General features: G+C 37.9%; 1 protein-coding gene across 14 annotated transcripts in view; it reads right to left on the bottom strand.

Annotated features, from left to right (window-relative positions):
• Nucleotides 1-25,570, bottom strand: part of Kiaa1328 (KIAA1328 ortholog) — a 284,005-nt gene that overhangs the window by 175,976 nt on the left and 82,459 nt on the right. For 2 of the 14 annotated variants that reach the window (XM_042263683.2, XM_042263685.2), the window contains exon 1: nt 6,324-6,398. The exons of 10 other annotated variants lie outside the window; for them this stretch is intronic. In XM_042263683.2, the coding sequence (XP_042119617.2) occupies nt 6,324-6,383 (60 nt within the window). In that variant the 5' untranslated portion in view covers nt 6,384-6,398. Of the gene's footprint in view, nt 1-985; nt 1,110-6,323; nt 6,399-25,570 lie in introns of those variants that run through there. 2 more of the 14 variants (XM_042263687.2, XM_076554852.1) reach the window with 2 other exon arrangements.

Raw genomic sequence — 25,570 nt, 5'->3', positions numbered from 1 at the left:
TTCTGAAGAGATGAACACACATCACTAGTCTCTACTTCCCCATTTCTAGTCAAACACGTGGCCAGCACCATGTTTTCGTAGTCAGTCTATTTAAACCAGATATTGAAAAGTATTCTCTAGTCTAATCTCAAAATGCTCCAGCTTGGTTTCAATTCCTATCTTACTTGCTAGCCACTTACTCCTTCTTCAAAGGACCTTTCCCCTCCTTTCTTAGGCTCTGGCCCAATCCTGCTGCTTCTGTTACTCACTGTTCTTTCTTAAATCTTGTCCACCGGCTTCCTTCCATGCACACAACTTCAAATGCAGAAATTCGCTCCTACAATCTAGAGCCTATTCAGTTAAGCAAATAAAAATGATCTTTTACTCTCCAGTAGTTTCGGGCTCAGTATATATCTCCAAATTCCTATTTCTTAACTACCCAAGAAAGCAGCATGAGGTCCCATGGTGGTAGGAGTATGATCTAGTAAGTATATAAACATACATGGCAAATAGATGTTACAAAAAGCACAGAAGACAATTCTCTAACAATTTCAATCTTCAGTTTCTCTGATGAATTTCAAATCAAAATGTTTCTTTTATTTTTAAATGAAAAATATTGATGTTCAAAAAGTTTACATATCCTGTTTAAGAGCATCATCACATATTATTAAATTAACTCACATCATAAAGTATTAATAATCACTTCATTGGAAAGAAACATGAAATTCACTTTAGTGGAGAATGGTATCTCATGGTTATTTCCTGATTTGAATACTCTTTGATATAAACCCTAAGTGGTGTTTGGTAGAATAATTTCTGATTTTCTAACACCCAATAACTAGTTCTCTAGTATAACCACTGCAAAATTGTTTTAAAATGACTTAAAAGCAATAAGAAAATAACTCACTGCAGAGATCAAAATAAAGTATATGGCCGATTCATATGAATATAATAGTTTCAGCATGACATTACTTCAGTCAACACTGTTAAAGATCAAGCAGCTCACCTGGACTTCTCCCACCAGTCTGTGTCATGATCCTGAATATGAAAATCGGACAGAGTGCTGGGCTGTTTTGAAGCTTCAGAACTTCCCACAAAATCACTAGGTGTCAGTGCTAAAGAAGTCACAGCAACAGCTGAGAGAAGCACTCTAACACAAGCAGTTGTGCACTTAAACCCTGCAAACAACATCGCAGTTTTGACACAAAGTAAATGATACCCAAGGGGCATGTTTCTGAGTGATCTTCCCAACAAGGGCTAGGTGTTAATAACTAATACTCCCGTTAGGATACACCAAGCCTCAAAGAAATGGGTATTGTGAATATCCTTGTACTGGCACACTGTGAACACCTACATTTCAAATGAAGTTTCATGTAAGGACACGGATGGAGGCAATCCTGACTGCACACGGGGAGTAAGGTGCTTTGGCATCATTGCCAGGCTTCCTCCTGGAGTGAAAAGTGGGAATCTTAGGTCTTCAAAAATAGAGGACTTTTAAATGTATGTGTCAGTTCAACTGCCTGTTAAATCTTCTATTAAGCAGCAGTAGCTAATTTAGTTAAAAACATGCATTTCCTAAAATACAGACAATCCCACAATTGTATGCCCAATGTTGACAATTCATAAGAGATCAACAAAAATGACATGCAAGGCCCACTGGTGGCCTGGCACTAAGTGACAGAAAGGTTACTCTCCTGCTAAGAATTGTTCTGGGTTGTGTTTTCTTATTAAAAAAATATTTAGATTACAAAATTAAAACAAATAAACGCAACACTGCATAATTTAGCTGTCATTCTCTACCAAATTACTTATAACTGTAGCCATAAAATGATAATAATTTGCCATATGTGCAGCTGCAAAGCTAAGAAAAGCACTGGTCAGTACAGCACAAAATGTGGACCTACTACCCCCCCTACTGTCAGTGTAAGTGAATTGCAATAAAATAAATTTTATTTCTCCAATAAGGCATGAAAATATGCAATGAGCTCTGTCTGTTATAGCACTTCTTCAGAATACACAAATTTGTTCAAGTGCATGTGTTAAACTTGGATGTGTTACGCACATAATCTGAGTACCACAGTGATAGGCACAAGGTACAGGTGGAAAGCTATGCAACATAATTCAAAACTGGTAAGATATAAAACCTGTGCTCGGAACCGCAAGCTTCACACATCTGCCAGCTCTCTCTCTCTCTCTCTCTCTCTCTCTCTCTCTCTCTCTCTCTCTCTCTCTCTCTCTCTCTCTCACACACACACACACACACACACACACACACAAAGGCATTACAGCTTCCCTCTACTATTTGAGAATAACCTGTAAGTTTTGTGTAATCCTTTCAGTGTTCTAAATAGGGTACTTTACACTCTACTTATTATGGCATTTAATATGTGCAAAACTGCACTGCCAATTTTTATTAAGTTTGTTTTTTATTTTTTAGTTTTTAACTGTTTTACTAGTAGTTTTTGAGTGTTGTGTCCCTAAACTCATTTTCCCATATATCTTGTCTTACCACACAATTTTGCATACTAGGGTGATTTTCAGAAATCCCTGTGTGTGTGCATGTTTATAGCAGAACTGAGTGTATAACAATAAAATTTAAGTAAATCTATCCTACTGACATGTGGGACTAATGCACTTATAAATAAATATCCAAATGTATAATTTTTATATGGTCTCATTAAGTAGCCTATATTAACCTCAAATTCTCAATCTTCCTGCTTCAGACTCCCAAGTCCTGAGATTCAGGTATGACTAACACAGCCAGCTTAAAAATATTTTATGTGTCTATTTCCTTTAGAATATTACCATTTTGGGGGAGACTGGGGGAAGTGTGAGGAGGGAAGAGAAGGGGATCTGTGGTTAGTATGTAAAATGAATAAAACATTTCTTAATAAAGAAAAAAAGAATATTACCATTTTCCCTCTTGTCCCCATGTAAATGGGCTCTCTGCTAAGTCATAGATTGTCAAAAGAATTCAGGAGTAAGCAGGGTGGTGGTGGCGCATGCCTTTAATCCCAGTACTGGGGAGGCAGAGCCAGGTGGATCTCTGTGAGTTCAAGGCCAGCCTGGTCTACAGAGTGAGATCCAGGACAGGCACCAAAACTACACAGAGAAATCCTGTCATGAAAAAAACAAAAAAACTTTTGCTTTTCCCATTCACTATTTACCATTCAATATTCTACTGAATATGGCACATGTTTCTGCTCTAATTTGACTACCAAGACCTCTTCAGATGTGAAGTAAAGGTCTGATATGACTAAAAGTTTTGCTAAATAAAAACCAGGATTTTTTTTTTCTTAAAATACCTGAAGTAAGTTTGGTATAAGAAAAAAATAAGTACCATTTACAAAGGTATTAAACTGTTCTATAAAAGGAACAGTTGAAGTAATAAGCCAGTATATTACATGGTAAGAGAAGGAATGCTGGAGATTTAGGGTGATAGTGCATGTCCGGCCTAACAGAGATGAATATCAAGAATGGGCAGTGGACTACAATGAGGAAGTGTGGTTGTAAAGATCCTAGAAAAAGAGTGAGAGAGACCTGGGGTGACTGCAGCTCTCTGACAGCTTCTACGAAGCCTTGTTCACATCACCCAATCTTCTGAATAAGTTTTCTTAGGATCAAGGATAAAAGGACCGCTCTAGGGATGAGAAAATATAAAGCAGTCCACACTAAGCCTATGTCATAAAAGAACTCAAATATTACCTGTGGTGATTTGAATGAAAATGGCCCACATAGGCTCATAATTAAATGATTTTGCAGTTGTGGACTGTTTAGGAAGGACCAGGAGGTGTGGCCTTGGGGGAGAAGGTAGGTCACAGAGGATGGGCTCTGGGGTCTTAAAATTCCCCGCCAAGCCCAGTTTCTGACATCTTCTCTAACTCAAAGAGAAGATGAACTATCTCAGGTACTGCTCCAGTGCATGCACCTGCTCCAGTGCATGCACCTGCTCCAGTGCATGCACCTGCCTGCTGCTATGCTCCCCACCATGATGGTCAGGGACTCAGCCTCTAAAACTGTAAATGAGACCCTAATTAAATGCTTCCTTATATTAAAAAATAGGATTTTCCTAGTTTTATATACATCATTCAAAATAAACAAAAAGTAGTTACCAAAAGAGAGAATGGAATTTAAAAGAAAATACAATCCAAAGAACTGTTCTCACAAATGAAAAATACAGATTCTCATAGGCTTTTCATTTTTCCTGAAAAAATAAAAAATTTCATTGAGGCAAAAGGGAATTCAGGACAAAACCTCTCAGATCTGAAAATACTTCATTTAGTTAATGGCTTTTCTTACACATGACTGCTAATTCTAGCTAGCTTTCTCTGCTGCACATTTTGCCTATGAAAGTACACTTCAATAATAGTGATCTGCTGATGCTAGGTAACATTTCCAGATTACCAACTTGCTGTAAAAAGATAACTATTTTTCAGAAGGCAGAATGTCTAAAAGAGAATGGGTATCACTAGATATTGTGAAATGCAGAATCCCAGGCCCTCTTCCAGATAGGGGTCAGAGTTTATATTTTATGGAGCAGTTTGACAGGTAATGGTGTGGATACTGAAGCTTCAGGAAGACACACAAGAGGCACTAGTTTAAACTGCTACAGAAATCAGCTCTCATCACTGAAGTCATAATTTTTATAGAGAATTAAACTGGAAAGCTTTTTCAGAATTAGTTAATTTGTTGGTATTTTCAATCCTCTGGAACACAATGTATATATTTGGATAGTAAAGTATAAAAAATGCTCAAGTATTTCTTTTACAAAATATGTCTGGAGTAAAATTATATGTGGCTACACATTAATTTCTTAAAGGACATATTTTCTTATATAAGTGTATGTACAATATAAGGTACTTTCCATATACATAGGCAGAAATTTGCACAGTATAAACCCAGTGATATCAATAAATGCAGAAAAATTGATAAAAGTCAATGTTTTTACAAACCCTCATCATATGATAAAAGTCAATGTTTTTACAAACCCTCATCATATGATAAAAGTCAATCATATGATAAAAGTCAATGTTTTTACAAACCCTCATCATATGATAAAAGTCAATGTTTTACAAACCCTCATCATCAACAAATGTATTAAAGGTTATATGTGGAAAGTTCACAGATCACATTTAACAGCAAAAGTTGAAATATTTTCCTTTAAGATCAGAAAAAAGTACAAAGATGCTTATTCCCAGCACTCTAACACAGTACTGTGTAAGTTCCAGCCAAAGCAATTAGACAAGAAAAAGGGGGGAAGGTTAAAAAGGGGAAAGAAGTAAAATTATCTCTGCCAATGGCACAATCTTACAGACAAACTCTAAAAGCTCCACCAAAAAACTCTATCAAAATTCCAACATTATTCTTAGAAAAGGAAACTGCTAAAATTTGCAAAGAACTACAAAAGAACTCAAACAACAAAAAAGAAAATTGTGCAAAAAATTAACAAAGCTGGAGGCATTAATCTATCCCACTTCAAAATTATTACCAAGTTAGAACCCGAACAGTGTGGCACTGACTAAAGACTCACTGACTCCATCGACTCAAAACGGCTTGGAGATTTAAGTCTAAGACCTGAACCCATAAATCTAGACGAGAGTATCAGGAAATGCTCCACTGTATTGGTCCCAGCTGAGTACCTTAACACGATTCCAAAGGCAGTTAGCAACAGTGAAAATACGCAAAGTCAGACTACATCAAACTGAAATCCCTTTTATAGTAAAGGAAATAATGAAGAGGCAACCTACAGACTTCAAGAAGGTATCTGAGGAACAACTATCTGATAAAAACTAATAGGTAAAATTTACATATATATATACTTTAACAGCAAGAAGTGAGAGAAAGATGGGCAAAGAGACATTACTCCACAGAGGATTCACAAATGGCCAACAGATACATGAAAAAAAAAAGTTCCTCATCACTAGGCATCAGAAAAATGCTAATGAAAAATCACAACGAAGGACCCCTCACTTCTGTGGCTTCTATCCACAAGACTAGAGGAGGCAAGCATGTAATTCCTGCACACTGGAGGCCAAGGGGAGGACCAGAACTGAGGACAGTCTGGCAAACACACTAAATTCAAAGCTAGCCTAGGCTACAGGGCGAGACCTTGTCTCAAAAGTTAAAGTTAAAAAAACAGGATGAAAGATGCCAAGGACTGATGATGATGTGTAGAAAAGGTAATCCTGTGAACTGCTCTGGGAATGTAAATTATTAATGCAGCTATTAGAGCAAGCAGTATGGAAGTTCTTCAATAAGCTAAAAAGGGAATTAATGTATTATCCAGAAATCCCATCTGTGTACATATAAAACTTTTTAAATCAGTATGCCTGAGAAATACAGACCTGCATTCTCACCTTCAGTATAGAATCATTCACAATAGCTAAGACATGGAAGCAGCCCATTGTCCATCAGATGATCACATAAAGAAAATGTGGTCTGTGTTCCATAAGAGAATACTAGTCAGCCTTAAGAAGAAAATTCTGATGTTTGCAACATGGATAGACCTGGATGTCATCATACCACATAAAATGAACAAGGTGCGCGCAAGAAGACTAACTTTAGAGATCTATGGAGAGAAGTAAATAAATAGGACACTGTATTTCATAATTCCTAAGAACTCTCAAATGTTTAAACCACAAAAGACAAAAATATAAGGAAACAGATTTTTTAATTAATCTGACATCCCACAGTGTAAACACATCAAAATGTTATATTGTACCCCGTATACAGATATACAATTCTTACTTGTCAATGAAAAATTATAGAACAGAAATCCCAGTGACTCATACTTACATGACATATTTCACTAGTTACTTAAACATTGAAAAAACTACTGAGAGCTAACATTTTCTTCCTCAATTGCATGTAAATGTGTCACACTCAGACTTTTGGTTATAATAAAGTAAAATGCATAGAAGTAAACGTATAATGATGACATCTTCATAAGATTAATCTGATAGGACTACTTGGACTACTTATCAAATTTTGCTGAAAACAATTATACCTCTCATTAATACACACATATTACCATATAATTTAAAGGGCCAAGAACCTACAATTTGTTAATAAGGTGACCCCTGTGACAAAATTATGAGTGACACCTAGTACAGACATAAAACATACTCATGCAGTACTTAAAGCACAAGGCTGAATCAACGTTCAGTACTTTTCTAGACTGATGAGAAAGTGGTATTTGAAACTAGGTTCAGCATTACTAACTTTTATCTTCTACTGATCCTGCATTCAGGGGACTAGCAAACAACACAAAGCTCTTGCTTTGTGGTTTTGTTTTTATCCAAGAGCAAATTCCTCAGGCGATGCTACAGAGGTATTCTCCCACACTTACTATTGAATTTCTTTTCTCCTTACATGGCAATTACACGAATTAGAGAAATATTTAAGTAAGATTGTCTTTTCCAATGCAAAGTGAAGGATGGTTTATTGGAAACATTTATGGTCAATGGCTGACTAATATAGTATGTTTCATAAAGGCAATAAGAACACCATAAGCTCACTGTCAATAACAACTTACTTCTTTTGTTCACATTTTACACTTTCACTCTGCTCTCTTGAAGATGTAAAAATAAACTGATAAAAAATATGGAAAGGGCCATGACATTTAAGTGTGTATAGTATAAACCAGTGGTTCTCAACCTCTGGGTCATGACCTGTTTGGAAGTTATATATCAAATATTTACATTAGGATCCAAAACAGTAGTAAAATTAGAGTTGTGATTAGCAATAAAATAATGTTATGGTTGGGTTCACTACAACATGAGGAACTGTACTAAAGAGTTGCAGCATTAAGAAGGTTGAGAATCACTTGTTTAAACCTTTTATAACTAATTTTATGAAATGATACATCATATTTTCTGTGAACTATATTATACAAAGTAAGATTCCATGAGCAAAAAGTAAAGTAAAACAGTAAATGTTAAAACAAAACTTAAAAAAAATTAATTGTTAAGCTTAGTAGTTTAAAAAATCCATATCTCAACATACATTCCTTATAAAGCACAAAGTCACTGTAAAATGTTATATTACAGGGCAGAGAAGATTAATTTATACATATCTAAAAAGAAGAGAAAGTTGTCTTCAAATATTGTAGTAAGTGACCGTAGAGGAGGGCCAACAAGAGCCATATGTGTTCTCACTAACACAAGAAATCAGCAGGACCAGGACTGTCTACAAATTCAGACCCTAAGGTCAGGGTGGAGCTCAGTGCTGGAAAACTTGTCATTAGCACTGCAACACAATCAATAAAGGACAAATTCTAGCCCAAAGACTTCTGTTTTCTTGGGAACAGCAGTTGCCCACTTGTTTCCTTTCCATTAACTGGTGCTGGATAAAGGCAGAAGACAGCAACAGGAAGAGTCCTAGTGACCACCATCGTCTTGGAATGTGCGTTATCAATGGAGGAACATGGTAAATGGCTCAAGAGAAGCTGACAACTATATAGGTTCCTAAGCTCACAAAGACTTTTTTTCCTAACTGTACTAGGGATAGACCCAGTGTTTCATCCATTTTAGGCAGGCACTCTGCCACTGAGCGACAATCCCAGCCCTTAATATAATCATTGTCTACTGCTATGGAATTGTTATAGCAGCAATACTATGCAATATATTCAGATTTGGTGTGAATGCTATACTCTTCATGAACTTAAACAGAAGATTAATTAAGGCAAAAGATGAGAGGCTACTGCTTGTACCTAACTTAATCAAGGGTAGGGTCACAAAGTAGATCCTGAAAATGGATAAATGAGCATGGTAAAAAGCCCATTTTTCTGAACACTACAAAATCAAAGCATTGTGATGCACTCTTTTTAATGCTTTTGCACTGCCTATTAAAGAATATGCTCCCATCCGCTTATATATTAATATCCTTGTTTTAAAAATGATTTTAAAGCCTCTATTACTATACTCAAACTTTAAAGGGCAGTTCTGCATATAAAGCATTTCTTTCCTCTTTGGCTTGTCTATAGAATACATGTCACTAGAAGGATGAGGGGGGTTCACTCTCTTGGAAATGTCAGGAGTCTCAGGAGACTAGTCCTTCCTCACCAAACATGACAAAGAGCCAGACAATCTCTGGTTTTAGGGGCCTGTTGTAAAGTTGAGGTCATAGCTAATGAGCTGAATTATTTTCAGTGGGGAGCAAGCCCTCTCAGGAGAGACTGAACTTAAAAGATTTGTCCATAAAAGGCAGGTATGAAAACAGCTGAAATTTGTAACAATTTTTAAAGCTTAGCATGAACATGATAAGTAGGCACTTTGGAGAAGAAGCATATGTACTCACTCGCTAGATCTTCTTCCTAATTCTCTAATAGAGACTCCCAGAGCAAGAGACCTGAGGGAGTCCTTCCATTGGTACCCACTGGAAGCTGCTAACAGTGCCAGGAAACACTCCATCTATCTTAGTGCAGACTCCTAAGGACGGAGAGGCTCAGAAAGAAGCACTGATTCCTCACACCTCTGGCAGCTGGATGTCTGAGAACAGAGGTGCCTCGGGCAGGACCCTCTTCTAAGCTGAAGACTGTCCACCTCTCCCTGCATCTTCCCAAGTTGCTTTGGGAGGCCTCCTTTATAAACCCACTAGTCCATTTATAAGCACTCTACCCCTAAGTTACATCTCCAGTCCTTCTCAGCTCCTATAAGATGCTGGGGCTAGTGTTTCAAAATACAACTGTTTAAAGGAACATAGACTTTCAGTCCATAAGATTTGTGAGAGACCAGAAACACTAAGGAAAACCTATCATGACTGAAGGACCCATACTAAGACACCCACGGCTAGGTGAATTAAAGGTTTGGTACAACAACAGAAACAGGAGGCCACAAAAAGACTCTGAGATGATTCAACTTCATACTAAACACCTGTTAGACAGAGAAGGAGAGACTGTTTCCAGCACAGATGTGATCCACCTCAATTGTTACTATATACCTAGCATTAAAGAGAGAAAATAAATAGGAGGAAAAGGGGAAATAGAGGATGGGGAGGGAGAAGTACATGGGGAATCCTACCAGTTTTCAAGAGAAAGTGGTCAACATAACTAAATTTAAAGATGGCAATGCTGCTAGAATTAGCAGAAATTTAAGTATATTTTTTACAAAGATTAAGTATAAATGCATGAATAGATAGAGAATTTCAGCAAAAGGAAACTGTAGTAAGAAGAATAAAAAAAAATCTCCAAATGAGCACATAGGCACATTGTGACAGATACACACAGTCCTTTTAAACACATATATCACAGTCAGGATGTCAGAAAAATATTGGATACATAAAAATTAATTATTAAAAAAATGTACAGGTTAGGGCTGGGGGGTCTGGAGAGATGGTTCTGTGGTAAAGAGTACTGGTTGCTTTCCCAGAAGACACAGGTTTAGTTTGCAGCACCCATTCGGTGTTTCAAAACGATCTACAACTCTAGTTTTGTACAGCAAGATGCACAGACCTATATGCAGGCAAAACACCTATTCATACACATACATCTTTGTAAGTTAAAACAAAAACCAAGCAAATCAATGTAACAATAGCAACAGCATTCCACAGCAGTGGGAGTTACTATGTATAAGCTGCAGTTGGATTGTACTTGTTGAATACTCATTCCATGTCACTCTTAAGTGTCTAAAATGCTCTGAGTTAAGTATTTCAACTCACAGCCTAGAAACAGATACAGCGGTGTTCTGTGGGACAGGATTTAGATCCCAGCTGCATAACCCCAGGACAACACACCCTTAACCACTAGACCATCTCTATTGGGTATGCTACCTCCTCCCGACTGGAGCCCCATAAACAGCAAGAGCCAGAACACTGTCACCCTAGCACATGTACCTGTCCTGTCTAAAATGGCAATCTCACTAAAAGTGGGACAGCAATTTCCTACATCACTACTAAGTTGGCACTAAGTGTTAGCACAGTTTCCACAGCTTTTCCCAAACACAAGAACACTTTAGGCAACAGGAGGTCTGGGCTCCGGCTCTACCATCTGTACTATCTGTGCTCCTGCTTAGAAGGAGTTCTTCCTTTCCTCTTTACAAGGACAGTGAGAACCGTCCTATCAAGAACAAGGGACTGCTACTGCCAAACTGTTTCTGTGCACAGGAGACTCATTCTCTGAGCAACAATGTCACCACAGTGCTCTAAGTAATAGATTTATTTTAATAAGCATTTCATTTTAGGATAAAATTTTTAGATTTTTATTTTTAAAAATGACAAAACTACTGAAAATTTTTCCTTTGTCTTTTACTACCACTAAACTTATATTTCCTGAGGATATTTGTCCAAGATGACACTGCTCAGTTACTGATAAATGGACCCATCGGATGCCTTGACCACTTTATTCATCCCTTTCTCTTTTCTGCTTCAGAAATTAATCCAGGGTACCATCTAGCATCCAGCTGTCACCTCTTATTATCAACTCTGACACAGCTTTCTAGTTTCCTTGTTCTTTGCCATTTTAGTAGTTTTAGGAGTACTAGACACATAATTGTAAAATGCTTCTTGATTTGAGTTGACTTGATGCTTTTCTCATGGTAGAACAGTGATGGCCCTTCTTATCACATGTCAGGGCACACCCACAAAGTGCTGCTAGCACTCAGCTCCCCCGAGTGCTTTAAGTACTTCTGACAAAGTTCTGGTCATGAGGTTATCCTTCTCCCATCCTACACACTAATCTTCAGATAAAGAACTAAATCAGTCATATTCTCAAAAGTAGAAGATGGAAAGTAAGCTTCAGCACCCAGACGGGGGAGAGGGGTGGATTACATAGACTGTTTGATACTCTTCCATGAAAAAGAGCTATCTCTCAGCCTGTATTCCCAGCTCCGGGGAGGCTAGGGAAGGAGGATCCATGAGTTCCAGACCAGTCTCGCTAACACAGTGAAACTCTGCTCCCCTGAACCTTCTAAAAAGGTTTCCTTTTTTGTCTCATTTTACTAATTAATAATTCTTAGTTATTGTATAAGGATTCAGATAAAGCAAGTGTTTTTGGTTGGGATTTTGTCCGCCAAACAAAACCAAGGAACAATCACTACCCCACTTTTTAGCCCCAAATTTTTGAAAACAAAACAAAATTTCATGTGTCAGAATTGAAGAACAATTTTGGTGGCACACATATACCAAGTTGACCTTGGAAGAGAAGAAAGGATAATTCAAAGGTATGCTTTGAGTGGAGGAGTCTTCAGCAGAGCTTGGTTTCAGTGAAGCATCCACAGCTGCACATGCTCCCGCTGGAGTGAAGGGCAGTTCAGATGGGAGGAAGGAAAGGAAGAGAAGGATAAACTGAGCAGGTCTTTTCCCATAGCACAAGGCTGCTCAGTGCTGCCACCTGCTGTCAGAAACCATAACACTGGAGAGTAACACTGGAAAGATAGTCAGGTATGTGGAAAGGAGAAGTACAATGTATTCTTGGGTTGACTACAATGATCTCCCCAGATAATTTCTTTCATCTCAGTACACAAGAAATGGAACCATTCTGAATGGAGCTTGCCTCCTTAGAAACAAAAAGGGAGAATGGCAAGGAAACCCTACACTTGAAAAAAATTTGATGATACATTTTAGAATTATTGCATACAGTTGGGGCTGGGGGCGGGGGTTCCCAGTGTTTTCAAACTACTGGCATATCACTCTTTGAGGTCCAGAAGATCAGCATTCCCAGGACTGCTCAGAGATTTCAAAACTGTGAATATTTTAAATATACTTCTAGACAGCCTTCAGACCATCATTTGGACAGTTAACATTCATGCTTAAAGAATGAAATGTACTCAGTGTAACAGTGCCCACAAAGAACTACTGCAGATAGGAGTATTCACACAATGAAAACTGTAATTTAAAATTCACATCTCCCAGGAAGGTAGCAGCCCCTCATGGAATCACAAATGGATGCTGCCCTTGTAGGGACTTATTTTCAAAGAACTTATACCAAGCACACTACATATGCAAACTCAGTAGAATAAATCTTGTCTTTTTCTTGTTCTCCTTTTACATGTTAATACTATTCCCACACATACATATATTTATAATATGAGGATCTACATATGAAGGAGAACAGACTTACAATTGAAAACTACAAAAGCTGAAGATATCAGAAAACATCAATAATTAAAGAACAATTGGAGGACTTCTAGAAAAGGTCAAAGGGGCAAAGGAGGGGAGGAGAAGGAAAACAGAGAAAAAAGCTGATGAAATGACCATTGCAAAGCCATCCATTTACCGTCTTATAAGTGAATTGCCTGCTTCATATGTTCCTGTTCTTTTCTAAGAATTAAGGCAGAAATTTGAAGTCTTGGTGCCATAATTGTTTTCCTTTGTGAGTATCAGGGAGCCAAAGGACTTGTTTGTTTTACCTCCACCCTCAACTAGTTTCTCACAACAAAGTATCTTCTATTGCCCTGTTGTTATTAAGTCTGATGAAAAAAAGGCATTTCCTATGTTTATGCTAATTTTTTAAAAAGGGAAGAAAACTAGTCATTTCAAGGAAATTGTAAGAAATATATAAGAATCATTTTTCTATGACTGAAGATAACTGATTAGTTTGAATATATTTATGTTGGGATAATCTTTTTGTACACCATATGAAGGTGTGTCTCTGTTTAACTTCATCTGCCTAAGCCAGCTTCTGATTGGTTTATTAAAGACTTGGATGACCAATAGCTGGGAAGGACAGGACAGGAGAGACTTCCAGGCAGACATAGGAACTCTGGGTAAGAATCTGAGATGGGAGATTTGCCAGTCACATGTGGAGGAAGTAGAATGTGCAGTACTGAGGAGAGGTAACAAGCCACAGAGCAGAATTGGGATCAATATAAACAGGTTAATTTAAGTTTTAAAAGCTAGGTGGGAACAAGCCTAGGCTAAGGCCAAGATTTCATAATTAATAAACAGTTTGTGTCATTATTAGAGAGCTAGCCACATAAAGACCCACTATGCATTTAAACAATATTAATCTATTTGTACAATACAAAAAAGGGAATGTTCCAAACTTTTAAGTCCATGATCTATCTGTTGGCCTAGGACAGTACTCAATTGCCTACAAAGCACTATTCTATTTCTCTTCCACGTCCAGCTTAGTCCTTCTTTCTTGAGTCCTATCTTCACACAATTCCAAAGGGCTTTCCAGTATTTACAATGGTATGTCTTCATTTATTCTGTCTTTATCTAAAATCTCTTCATTTTATAACTTAAATTACAGATTACCACCTAAAAGGAATGGCAATTATATAAATTTCAAAAAAGTCAGTTTACAAAATACTTTTTATACCATTTTCACTAAATCTTCACAATAACAAAGCACTGTGGTGTATTATGCTGTAGATAAAAAGATGACTTACATTTCTCAAGAGCACAGCACCTCTTACACTCTTGACACAGCAACCCCAGCCTGAAGGGCTAGATTAGCTTGGCAAGTCAGCACTCTGCAGTTTCTAAGGACCCAACGGGACTTCTGCTCAATGCATGGAATGTATGCTTACATAATTTCCTCAGCTAGTAGCCCTCCGAGAATTGTTGTTGTCTTTAGGCTTTTTCTGGTACCACTCTATTAATATTCTTACTTTTTCTCCAGTGACCCTTTCAGCTTATCATCCTATGAAGTTAACTCTCAATACCAAATAAACACTGGGGTTTATCTTTGGTTTTTATTTCTTTACATGTTCTTACTGGGAAATCTCATGAAAAACTCAAGAGTACGTTTTCTTGAGACATCTCACTATGCAGCCCAGGCTGACTTTGAACTCAGAATTATCCAGCTTCAGCCTCCCCAGTGCTTGAATTATATGTATGGGCAACCACACCCACCTCAAAACTTAAAAGTTTTAAAATTAAGCTATCTATATTCTGATGATTCAGTCATAACTGGGTCTATCCTCAAGATAATTTGGCCAAAATTAAAATTATAATTTTTCTTCTTTTTAAATTTTCCAGACCCCTAAATGTCTTATTTCATCTCTAAACTAGTCATTGGAATTCTGTTAGCTCTTGTAACAGGCTCTGCCTGCCTATTCTACCTACCCCTAGCTAGTAAGTAGACCCTTCCTTCGTATCTTTACTACCTCTGATCTGTCTCACTCTTTGGCATCTCCCTTATGAAGATGAATGATGCACTAGACAATGAGTTCCTGAACACTAAGTTCATTCATTTATTTTTATATTTTGAAACTCAAATATAATTACACAGTTTTCCTATCCCTTTTCCTCCCTCCATGCCCTCCCATGTCACCGTGCTCTCAAACTCATGATCTTTTTTCTTTGTTGTCACACACAAACACTCTTAAATATAGAAAACAACTTGCACAGTTTCTATGGTTATTTGTAATGTTTATGATTTCAGAGTTGACCACTTGGTATGAGATCAACTGAGAGGTGTTTCCTGCTCTCAGTATTCCTTAGTTGCCTATAGTACTTTGTCTAGGGTTGAGGTTCCATAAATTTATTTCACTCTTTTCATCTATCTTCAAAAGGGTGCCAGAAAGACTCTTTAAAACACAAATCAGATCATTATCTACCTTCAAGAGTAAAAACCCACCAACCCGCCCCTCCTCTTCCCCCAACTGATATTTCACAGGTCAGTCTTCATGCCTTTGCTGCTGAAGACACTCAGCGACTTTGGGTTTGGCTGACTCTCCTTCCAATGTGCTCTTGCGACTTCCATCACCACTAAAGAAACAGACCAAGTTATTATAGAGGTGGGTCAATGGGTTTGAATAAAAGTAAAGTATCACATCTTCCAGAAAGAGGATGGAACAGAAACCAGACCTGATCTAATGAAGAATGATATAGACGTAGATGAACAATATAGACACAGCCAATAATAGGAGTGGTATGGATACACAGAAGAACCAAAGACTGGTGAGAAAGGCTACCCCCTATCTGAAGTCTTGACCTTGAACAAAGACTAACACTCTGTTGTAATTCACAGAAAGTAAAAACAATTAAGGTTCATAAGGTAAAAGGTAAATACTATTCTACTTTTCCAAGGTTCCATTAGCAAGAAGTAGCACAGCATTAACTCAAAGCACATTTTTATAATCGAAAGAGCAGCTATTGAATATGTAAAGAAGTGCTGGGCAGTCGTGGCGCATACCTTTAATCCCAGCACTGGGGAGGCAGAGCCAGGCGGATCTCTGTGAGTTTGAGGCCAGCCTGGGCTACCAAGTGAGTCCCAGGAAAGGCGAAAAGCTACACAGAGAAACCCTGTCTCAAAAAACAAACAAAAAACAAAAAAAAATTTAAAGAAGTAAAGCTAAAATTTCAATAGCTACATTAAAAAAAGACAAACAAAAACCAACACACTACACATTTGTTACCCTAAGGAGGCAGTAAAAGGACCTCATGGGAAAATAGAAATGATGTAAATAATAAACCAGCAGAACAACAGAAGGCCTAAACTTAACTCTGTCAATAACAGATTAGAAATCCACAATTAAAAGACACGGCTGGAGAGATGGCTTGGTAGTTAGGAACACTGGCTATTCTTCCAGAGGACCCAGGTTCAGTTCCCAGCACTCACATGGCCACTCACTGCTCTTCTAACTCCAACTTCAGATGGTCTGACACTGTCTCTGGCCTCCACAGGCACTATACTCCTGTATACATACCTACACATATAAATGAATCAATAATAAATCCTTTTTAAAAAGAAACAAGACACTGGAGAGGTGGCTCAGTAGTTAAGAGCACTGACTGCTCTTCCAGAGGTCCTGAGTTAATTCCCAGCAACCACATGGTGGCTCCCATCATCTATAATAGGATCTGATGGCCTCTTCTGACATGCAGGTATACATGTAGACAACTCATACATAAAATACAAGTAAGTAAAATTAACAAAAAGGAAAAACTACGTTTTAAAATAATATATGAAAGAAATGAAAATATCTTTAAATGCACTATGATAAAGTTTTTGGGACACAGTCAACATACAACTTATATGGCCATTTACAGTTTTAGGTGTTTGTAAGAAATGATGAAAAGCTAGGGGGAAATGGCCTGTTTGAATCTCATGGTTTTAGAAACAGTAGGACAAACTAAGTTCCAATTAAGTGAAAGGAAGGAAAGAAATAATAGTAAAAATCATGAAAATTAATTACAGCAAACAAGAAGGAAAATGAAGACTGCCAAAGACAGCTTTTAACAGATAACTAAAATGAATAAACCCTAAAAAATGATGAAAAAAAGGGAAAAGGTACAGGCATGAACGAAGATATTACAGTGGGCACAAGCAAAAGCAAAAGGGGGAGTCCAACTTCCTGCAAAAGTAAAGTAGCTTGTATTGAACCAACTTTAGAATAGATGACAACTTTAAAAGCTGTGGTATCTCCCCCCCCCCCGTGTGTGTGTGTGTGTGTGTGTGTGTGTGTGTGTGTGTACTGGTAGGTTTGTATGTCAACTCGACACAAGCTAGAGTCATCAGAGGAAGGAGCCTCAGTTGAGGAAATGCCTCCATGAGATCCAGCGGTAAGTCATATTCTTAATTAGTGATCAACGGGGGAGGGCCCAGCCCTGGGCTGCTGGTCCTGTTCTCTAAGACGGTAGACTGAGTGGCCCAGGAGAAATAAGAGAATAAGCAGCATTCCTCCATGGCCTCTGCATCAGCTCCTGCCTCCAGGATCCTGCCCTGTGTGAGTTCCTGTCCTGACTTCCTTCAGTGATGAACAGCAATGCTGAAGTGTGAGCCAAATAAACCCTTTCCTCCCCAACTTGCCTTTTGGTCATGGTGTTTCGTTGCAGCAATAGAAACCATAACTAAGTCTCTCTCTCTCTCTCTCTCTCTCTCTCTCTCTCTCTCTCTCTCTCTGTGTGTGTGTAAAATAAAGAGAGAAGAGCTGCCAACAATATTAGGAAAAAACCTGAGTGAATTTCCATTTTCTACAGCTTTGATCTGAATGTACACCTAACTTACTCCTGAACAAAACAAAGCTCAGATAGAATGTTGTACCTGTTATTAAAAAAAAAAAACCCAGAAGGATAACAACAGCAGGTGGAAACTGAGGAGTAATAGTACAGGGAAGAAAAGGTAGTACACAAAACCCATATATGAAATTGTCTAAATCTCTGGCTGACTTGAATTACACACACACAGAGAAGCCTCCAGTAGGCCATCAGAATGGAATGAATTGATTATCAATTCTGGCTATGACCTAGTCACAGAAAACAGAGATTAGTGTCTGAGTTTAGGTGAGAGAAAATAAATTCAAAACTCTTCAGAGCAACACTGTGTACAATGCATCATTCATAATATGGAAGAGAGATGTAAAATTCTAAGAAAATGTGGCCCACGATGGCAATCAATAGAGGACAACCCCCAAATAACCTAGATGCTAGGTATTAGAATTCCTAGCCACTCCTCCAGCTACATGACCGCATGAGCGCTGGCAAGATGCTTAGTCATCCCAGGGCCTTACATCCTACACAACCCCTGCACTGTGTGATCACATAATTTGTGCAGAGCATGGTCACACAGCCTATGTGAATGCGCGGCATAGCTACCTAAGCCTATATGTGCACGTGGAGAGGGAATCTATAGAAGCAGGCGGCACTTATCCCGCTCACTTCTTCCTGCTTGGTCATTCCATAGGCCTATGCACCCTCTTCTATCTCCTCCCCTTAATAAACTCTTATAGTGGGCTTTGTTGTACCTCGTGGCTTTTCTTGCATGGTAAACAGTGTTAATAAATAACACTGGGACTTAAACAAGAGAAAATTTAAATCATCATTATAACTATGCTCAATAATGAAAGAACATGGAATTCTGCCCAGAAGAAAGACTACAAAGTAAAATGTGTTATCAAACTTCATATTTATTTTACTTGGAAAGGTGATATTGTAAATAGTACTTTTTAATTTCATTAAAAATCTTTTTATAGTGCAGCAAATTGAACCCATAGCTTGTGTGTACTAAGCAAGTATTTTACTACTGAGACTACATCCCCAGCCCTGGTTCTATTTTTAAAATTTCCCTTTATTTTTATTGATACATTGTGTTCTTAGTTACTGTTCTATTGCTCAGATGAAACACCATAATCAAGGCAACTTATAAAAGGAAACACTTAATTGAGGCCTTGCTTACAGTTTCAGAGGGTGTGGTGGTTTGAACAGGTATAGCCTCCATAAACTCAAGAGTTTGAATGCTTGACCATAGGAATAGCACTATTAGGAGGTATCGGCATTGCCTTGTTGGAGGAATTTTGCCACTGTGCGGGCAGGCTTTGAGGTCTCATATCCTCAAGCTAAGCCAGTGTGGTTCACAGTCTCCTGCTGCTTGTGGATCAAGATATAGAACTCTCAGCTTCTCCAGCACCATGTCTGCCTGCATGCTGCCATGTTTCCCGCCATGATGATAATGGACTAAATCCCAAAACTATAAGTTGGCTCCAATAAAATGTTTTCTTTTCTTTGGTAAGAGTTTCTGTGGTCATGGTGTATCTTCACAGCAATAAAATCATAACTATAACAAAAATTGGTACCAGAGACTGGGATATTGCTGTGATAGGGCTGATCAAGTTTTTGTTTGGAAGAACGGGAATTTAGGGAGTTTGGATTAGAAAAGCAGATGAACCCTCTAAGTGGGGATTAATGGGCCAGAGAAGGAACATTGAAGATGGTGCTAAGGGTGATTTTAACTGTGGGAACATGGCTCAAGAGTGTAGCACGAATCTTAGAGGTCTTATTAATAAAAACAAACCTGAGGCCAGTTATTGGAGTGAATGCTGGAAGATCAGAGAAGCAGAACAAGCCACAGCCACCTCACCTTGCCAATTCCTCAGCTGATCTTGTTTCCTCAGACTGGAAGCTTCTCAGTCCTCATCCAGAATGGATCTCAGCTGAACTGCTACTCACAGCCTGAAAGCTTAACCAGCCTAGTTCCTGGTTTTCAGGCCTTATATACCTTTCTGTTTTCTGCCCTCACTTTCTGGGATTAAAGGTATGTGTCACCATGCCTGGCTCTTTCCAATGTAGCCTTGAACTCACAGAGATCCCAGATGGATTTCTGCCTCTGGAATGCTAGGATTAAAGGCGTGTGTACCACCATTTTCTAGCCTCTGTATCTAGTGGCTGTTCTGTTCTCTGACCCCAGATAAGTTTATTAGGGTGCACAATATTCTGGGGAACACAATACCACCACACAAGAGGTTTCAGTGAAGAATTTTAGTATCTTGCCTAGAGATCATTCTTGTGATATTTTAGCTAAGAATGTGGCTGCTTTTTGCCCATGTCCTAAAAGTCTGCCTGAGGCTAAAGTGAAGAGCTTTGGATTAATTGCATTGGCAAAGGAAATCTCAAAAAGTCTACTATAGACTTAGTTGTGTGGTTAATGTTCACTCTTAGTAAGATTTATAATGAAAAGGTGAAAGCTGAGCAAGTAAAAATACATAATGTACAGACAGAGGAGAAAAGGGGCACCAGAAGTGGAATGGAACTAAGTCCTATGTTCAAGGAGATAAATAGAGTAAAGAAGAGCTGGATACTAAACAGAATAAAGGGAGTGGTAACTTCAGGGCAAGATCCCAGCCAGCAAGGAACTAAAGAAAATAGGAATAGAAACTAAAGAAAAGCTTAGAGCTGGGTGTGGCGGGGCACACATTTAATCCCAGTATTTAAGAGACTCTAAGTTCTGGGCAGCCTGGTCTACAGAGCAAGTTCCAGGACAGTCAAGTTTAGGAAGTGAAGGAAACCATCAAAAACCAAAAGCTGATGAAGATGCAACTGAATGAGGTGGGCCATGTTCCAGCCCCAGCAAGTAGCAAAATTCAGCAGCTTCTGCCACATGGTTCTGGCTTTAGAATCAAGGAGAGAAGAAAGGGGTTATTAAATCTCCCTCCTTTATTAAGGAAAGCTGCAGAAGCCAGACGTGTGGCAAGGGTGTCCTTCTGTGGAGGCCTAGGGAGGCTATTCTGTGAAACTGTGAAGTTGAAGCCTGGTTTGCCTTGGAGATATCAAAATGTTGGAGATGCCAGAGACATGGGATACCTGTTAAGGAAAGCTGCTAACAGTGAGTGAAATCAGTCAAAGAAAACAAAGCTGAAAGGTGTTGGAGATCTGAGGAGCATTTTGACATCAGACAGGGAGATGCAGAGTTTGGAGTTTTTTGGTTTTGCTTTGGTCCAGTATTTTCTCACTATGCTCCCTTTTCTCCATTTTGGAATGGTAATGTATATCCTGTGTTATTATATGCTGGAAGTATGTAGTCTGTTTTTTTATTTGATTTTTATAGCGGATTACAGCTAAGAGACTGCATGAATCAGAAGAAACTTTGAACTTCAGACTTTAAACATTGTTGAGACTGTGATAGACTATGGGGACTTCTGAAGTTGGTCTAAATGCATTTTGCATTGTTATGGATACAAGCCTATGAGGACTAGTGGAATGGGGTGGTTTGAATAGGTATGGCCCCATAGACTCATGTGTTTGAATGCTTGGCCCACAGGGAGTGGCACTATTAGGAGGTGTGGTCTTGTTGGAGTAGGCGTGGCCTTGTTGGAGGAAGTGTGTCACTGTGGGGGCTCTAGCTATGCCCAGTGTGGTTCACAGTCTCCTGCAGTCTATGGATCAAGATGCAGAACACTTAGCTCCTTCTCCAGCACCATGTCTGCTTGTATGCCATCTTGTTTCACACCATGACTAAACCTCTGAAACTGTAAGCCAGCCCCATTTAAATATTTTCCTTTATAAGAGTTGTTGTGGTCATGGTGTCTCTTCATAGCAATAACATCCTAACTACAAGAGAGTGAGTTCATGATCATCATGGCAGGAAGTATGGCAGCAGGCAGGCAGGCATAGTGCGTGAGAAGCAGCTGAGAGCTTACATCCTGATCTGCAGACAGCAGGCAGAGAGAGTGAGTGGGCCTGGCATGGGCTTTGAAACCTTAAAGTCTACCCCCAGTAACACATTCTTCCAACAAGGCCACACTTGCTAATCCTTCCCAAGCAGTCCACCAACTGGGAAACAAACATGTAAATATGTGAGCCTATGGGTGTATTCTAATTCAGACAGACCATCACAGTTGCCATAACCCAATACCCTTCCTTTTGCCCTCCTCCCTTCTCTCAATAGTACCCTGTCTTCCCACACCACAGTCAATTCATCTTTCTTATTATATACACATATATGATTTTATGTAACTATAAAATCTACAATGCAGAAATGAGAGAAAATACATTACTGTTGTTTCCTTTCTGTAGCTGTGATTAAATAGTCTGGCAAAAAGTAACACAGGGAAAAGGATAATTGCCTTACACTTCCAGGTTATAATAAGCCCATTATTGCAGGCAAGTCAAAACAGGAATGTAAAGCATCATATCCACAGTCAAGAACAGATAGAGTAAACATATAGCTCCTTGATTGCTTTTAATTACTTTTCTCTCATGCCATTCAAGACTCCCTGTCCAGGAAATGGGGGTTTTCCACAATGAACATGGCCTTACCATATCAATTGACAATCAAGACAATCCTCCACGGACATGTCCACAGGCCAATCTGATCTTAATAGTTCCTCCTAAGACTCTCTTCTCAGGTGATTCTGGGTTATATGAAATCACAGTTAAAACTAACCAATACACATGTGCTATTTGTCTTTTTGAGATTAACCTAATGCATTTAATTATAACACCAGTTATGTTAGTTTTCTGGAAAACAGCCTAACTTCATTCTTACTTATGTTGGAATCAAATTCCATGCTACATTGTCTTTATCCATTACTCTGTAACAGACACCTGTACTAGTACCTTAACTTAGCTGTTGTAAACAGTGTTGCAAGAAAAGCTGATGTGCAACTATCTCTGCTATGTTGACATAGAGTCTTTGAGCAACACATGTATAAGTAATATGGCTGAATCATATGTTAGTTCTAGTTTGCATATTTTTGAGGACCCTCTACAGGAATTTCTATACTGGCTCAACTAAGTTTCATTCTGACATACAATGTATAAGGGTTCTCTCTCTCTCTCTCTTTTTCTGCATCCTTACCAGCATTATTTGTTAAGTATTCTTGATGATCTAGGGTGAGGTGGAACTGTATGAAGTTTTAATTTGCATTTTTCTGATAGGTATTGAGGTTGAACTTTTTTAATATGTTTATTAGCTATTCTTATTTCACTATTTTGTGAACTCATTTTATTAGCCTACTTATTGATTAGGTTTTATTGATATCTTGCTTAGGTTTTTGAGTTCTTTTTATATTCTATATATTAATCCTCTGTCAGCTATGTAGCTGAAGAAGATTTTTCTCCCATTGTGTAGGCAGTGTCTTCACATGATTTGTGGTTTAATTTGCTATGATGCTTTTTGTTGTTGTTTTATTTTTTGTTTTGTGTTTTAAGAAATTCCAGTTTTCAATCCAGTTAGCATTATTCCTAGAATAATTACAGTCCTTTATATAAAGTTCTTGCATTTGCTAATATCTTGAAGTGATTTCCCTACTTTATCTTCTAAGTTTCAGATCTTACCTAAAAGTTTTTAAACTGCTACTATTTGGAGTTGATTTTTGTATCAGATTAGAAGTGAATAAAGGACGCCCACTCCCCCACTTTCTCCCTTCACTACTCTTACAAGCTTGAAGCATATAATCTGCCTTCTCTAAAACTCTGGTCAATGTGTTGCTGGGCCCTGTATCCAGACTGCAGTAAGAATGTTGCAGGTCCAGTAGCTAATTTTCTTATCTCTGGCTAGCCTTACCTGCCTGAATAGGCATCCTTGCCCACCTCTGTGTGCTGTGGGATGTCTTACTGTGTGCTGTGAATGTGTTGCTCTGACTGATTGATAAATAAAATGCTGACTGACCAGTAGCCAGGCAGGAAGTACAGTACAAACCAATGTGTTTTTAAACTGTCTTAATTTATGATATTTTTTTTTCTGTAAAACTATAAAAGTTCATGAAGCTTAAACCAGTCATTTCCACCTTGGAAAACAGAATTTGGATTAACCTAATCTGTGTTCCTGAGCCATCATCATTCAAATTTGGCTTTAGAATAAACTATTATTTTGCATCAACATCATCAATAAAATAAACAACTTAATAAAAAATTCAGCAAATACATAGGAAACAATGTACCATGAAAAAATTGTCAAAACTACAGATACATAAAGGCTATATGTTTTGGAATTCTCTGTTACAAAATATATTTAATAAAATTAATTTAAAAAAAGACAAAGGAATAAAGATAGAAATGGTACCTATGTATGTATGGGATCTGAGAAAGACAGAAAAAGCATGGAGAAACAGATAATATCATGAAAAATGAAATGAGGGCAAGAATTGAAAAGAAGAATCTAAAAATTTTCTACTTAAGAGTTTCCAGGGGGTTAAGAATGAAAAGGGCAATAGTAATAATAAAGTAATAACTAAAACATTTCACTAGCACCAATCCCAAAATTTGCAGACTTGAGAAGACAAACAATTACTTAGAAGGAAGAATAGAAGTTACCACAACAGTCATCTCAATAAAGTCATATATATTATATAATGGGGAATAGCTCAATTTACGTATCTCATTACAAACAATTAACAATGTTTGTTTATAAACAAGTATTAATACATGTTATGGGGTCATACAACTGTAATTCTGCCTCTCAATTTCAGGTAAATATAGTCACTGGCATACAGTCTCCCAAGTTAGTTTGTAATACATAGCCAATTTAGCTATAAAAATTATTATGAGTTTCATATAGTTATAACTTGCTAAAATAAGTAAAACCAAATAATTTTAGTATCTTAAAAACAACTATCTCTTAATTCAGTCAAAAACAAAAGTGAGTAACTCCTTCGTAAGGAGGACACAACTATTTTCAAACAATCCTTTCGGAAGCATATTTTGAAGGGGAAGAAAAAATTTGAATTTATTACAACTTTGTTAAAATTAATGTAATAAAAAATTTATTTAATCCCCCAAAAGCTGTACTACTACAACTTAATACATATAAATTTGAAAACATGGAAGAAATGGAAAAAAAAAAACACCTTAAAAACACAAACTACTGAAGTTTCTTAAGAAAAACAGATAAACTGAATGAAACTTTGTGGTTAAAAATGTTTCCATGTAGACCAAATACTAATTGGTCTGTTTCTATTTTTATTTTATTTTATTTATTTATTTATTTATTTATTTATTTATTTATTTATTTATTTATTATTTATTTATTTATTTATTTATTTTTGGTTTTTTAGAGGCAGAGTTTTTCTGTGTAGCTTTGCAGCCTGTCCTAGAACTCACTCTGTAGACCAGGATAGCATCAAACTCACAGAGATCCGTCTGCCCCTGCTTCCCAAGTGCTGGGACTAAAGGCGTGCACCACCACTACCACCACCACCACCACCGGCTCCTAAATTGGTCTTAATAAAAACCTGGAGCCAGATATCAGGGTAAATGCTGAAAGATCAGAGAGACAAACGAACAAGCCACAGCCACCTCTCACCTCACCAACTCCTCAGCCAAAAGGACTGAGCTCCTGTCTCCTCCAGCCTTATAGTCTTTTCTCTGCCTAGCCATCACTTCCTGTCTCAACCTTCCTAGTGCTGGCCTTAAAGGCATGTGTGCCTCCCAAGTACTGGCAGCAAAGGCATGAGATCCCAAGTGTTGAGATTAAAGGTGTGTGCCACCACTG

This window comes from Peromyscus maniculatus, chromosome 19 (genome assembly GCF_049852395.1).
Source record: "Peromyscus maniculatus bairdii isolate BWxNUB_F1_BW_parent chromosome 19, HU_Pman_BW_mat_3.1, whole genome shotgun sequence".
Lineage (NCBI taxonomy): Eukaryota > Metazoa > Chordata > Mammalia > Rodentia > Cricetidae > Peromyscus > Peromyscus maniculatus.
Note: the sequence above shows the minus strand (reverse complement) of the source record. Positions and strands in the feature narration are given on the sequence as shown.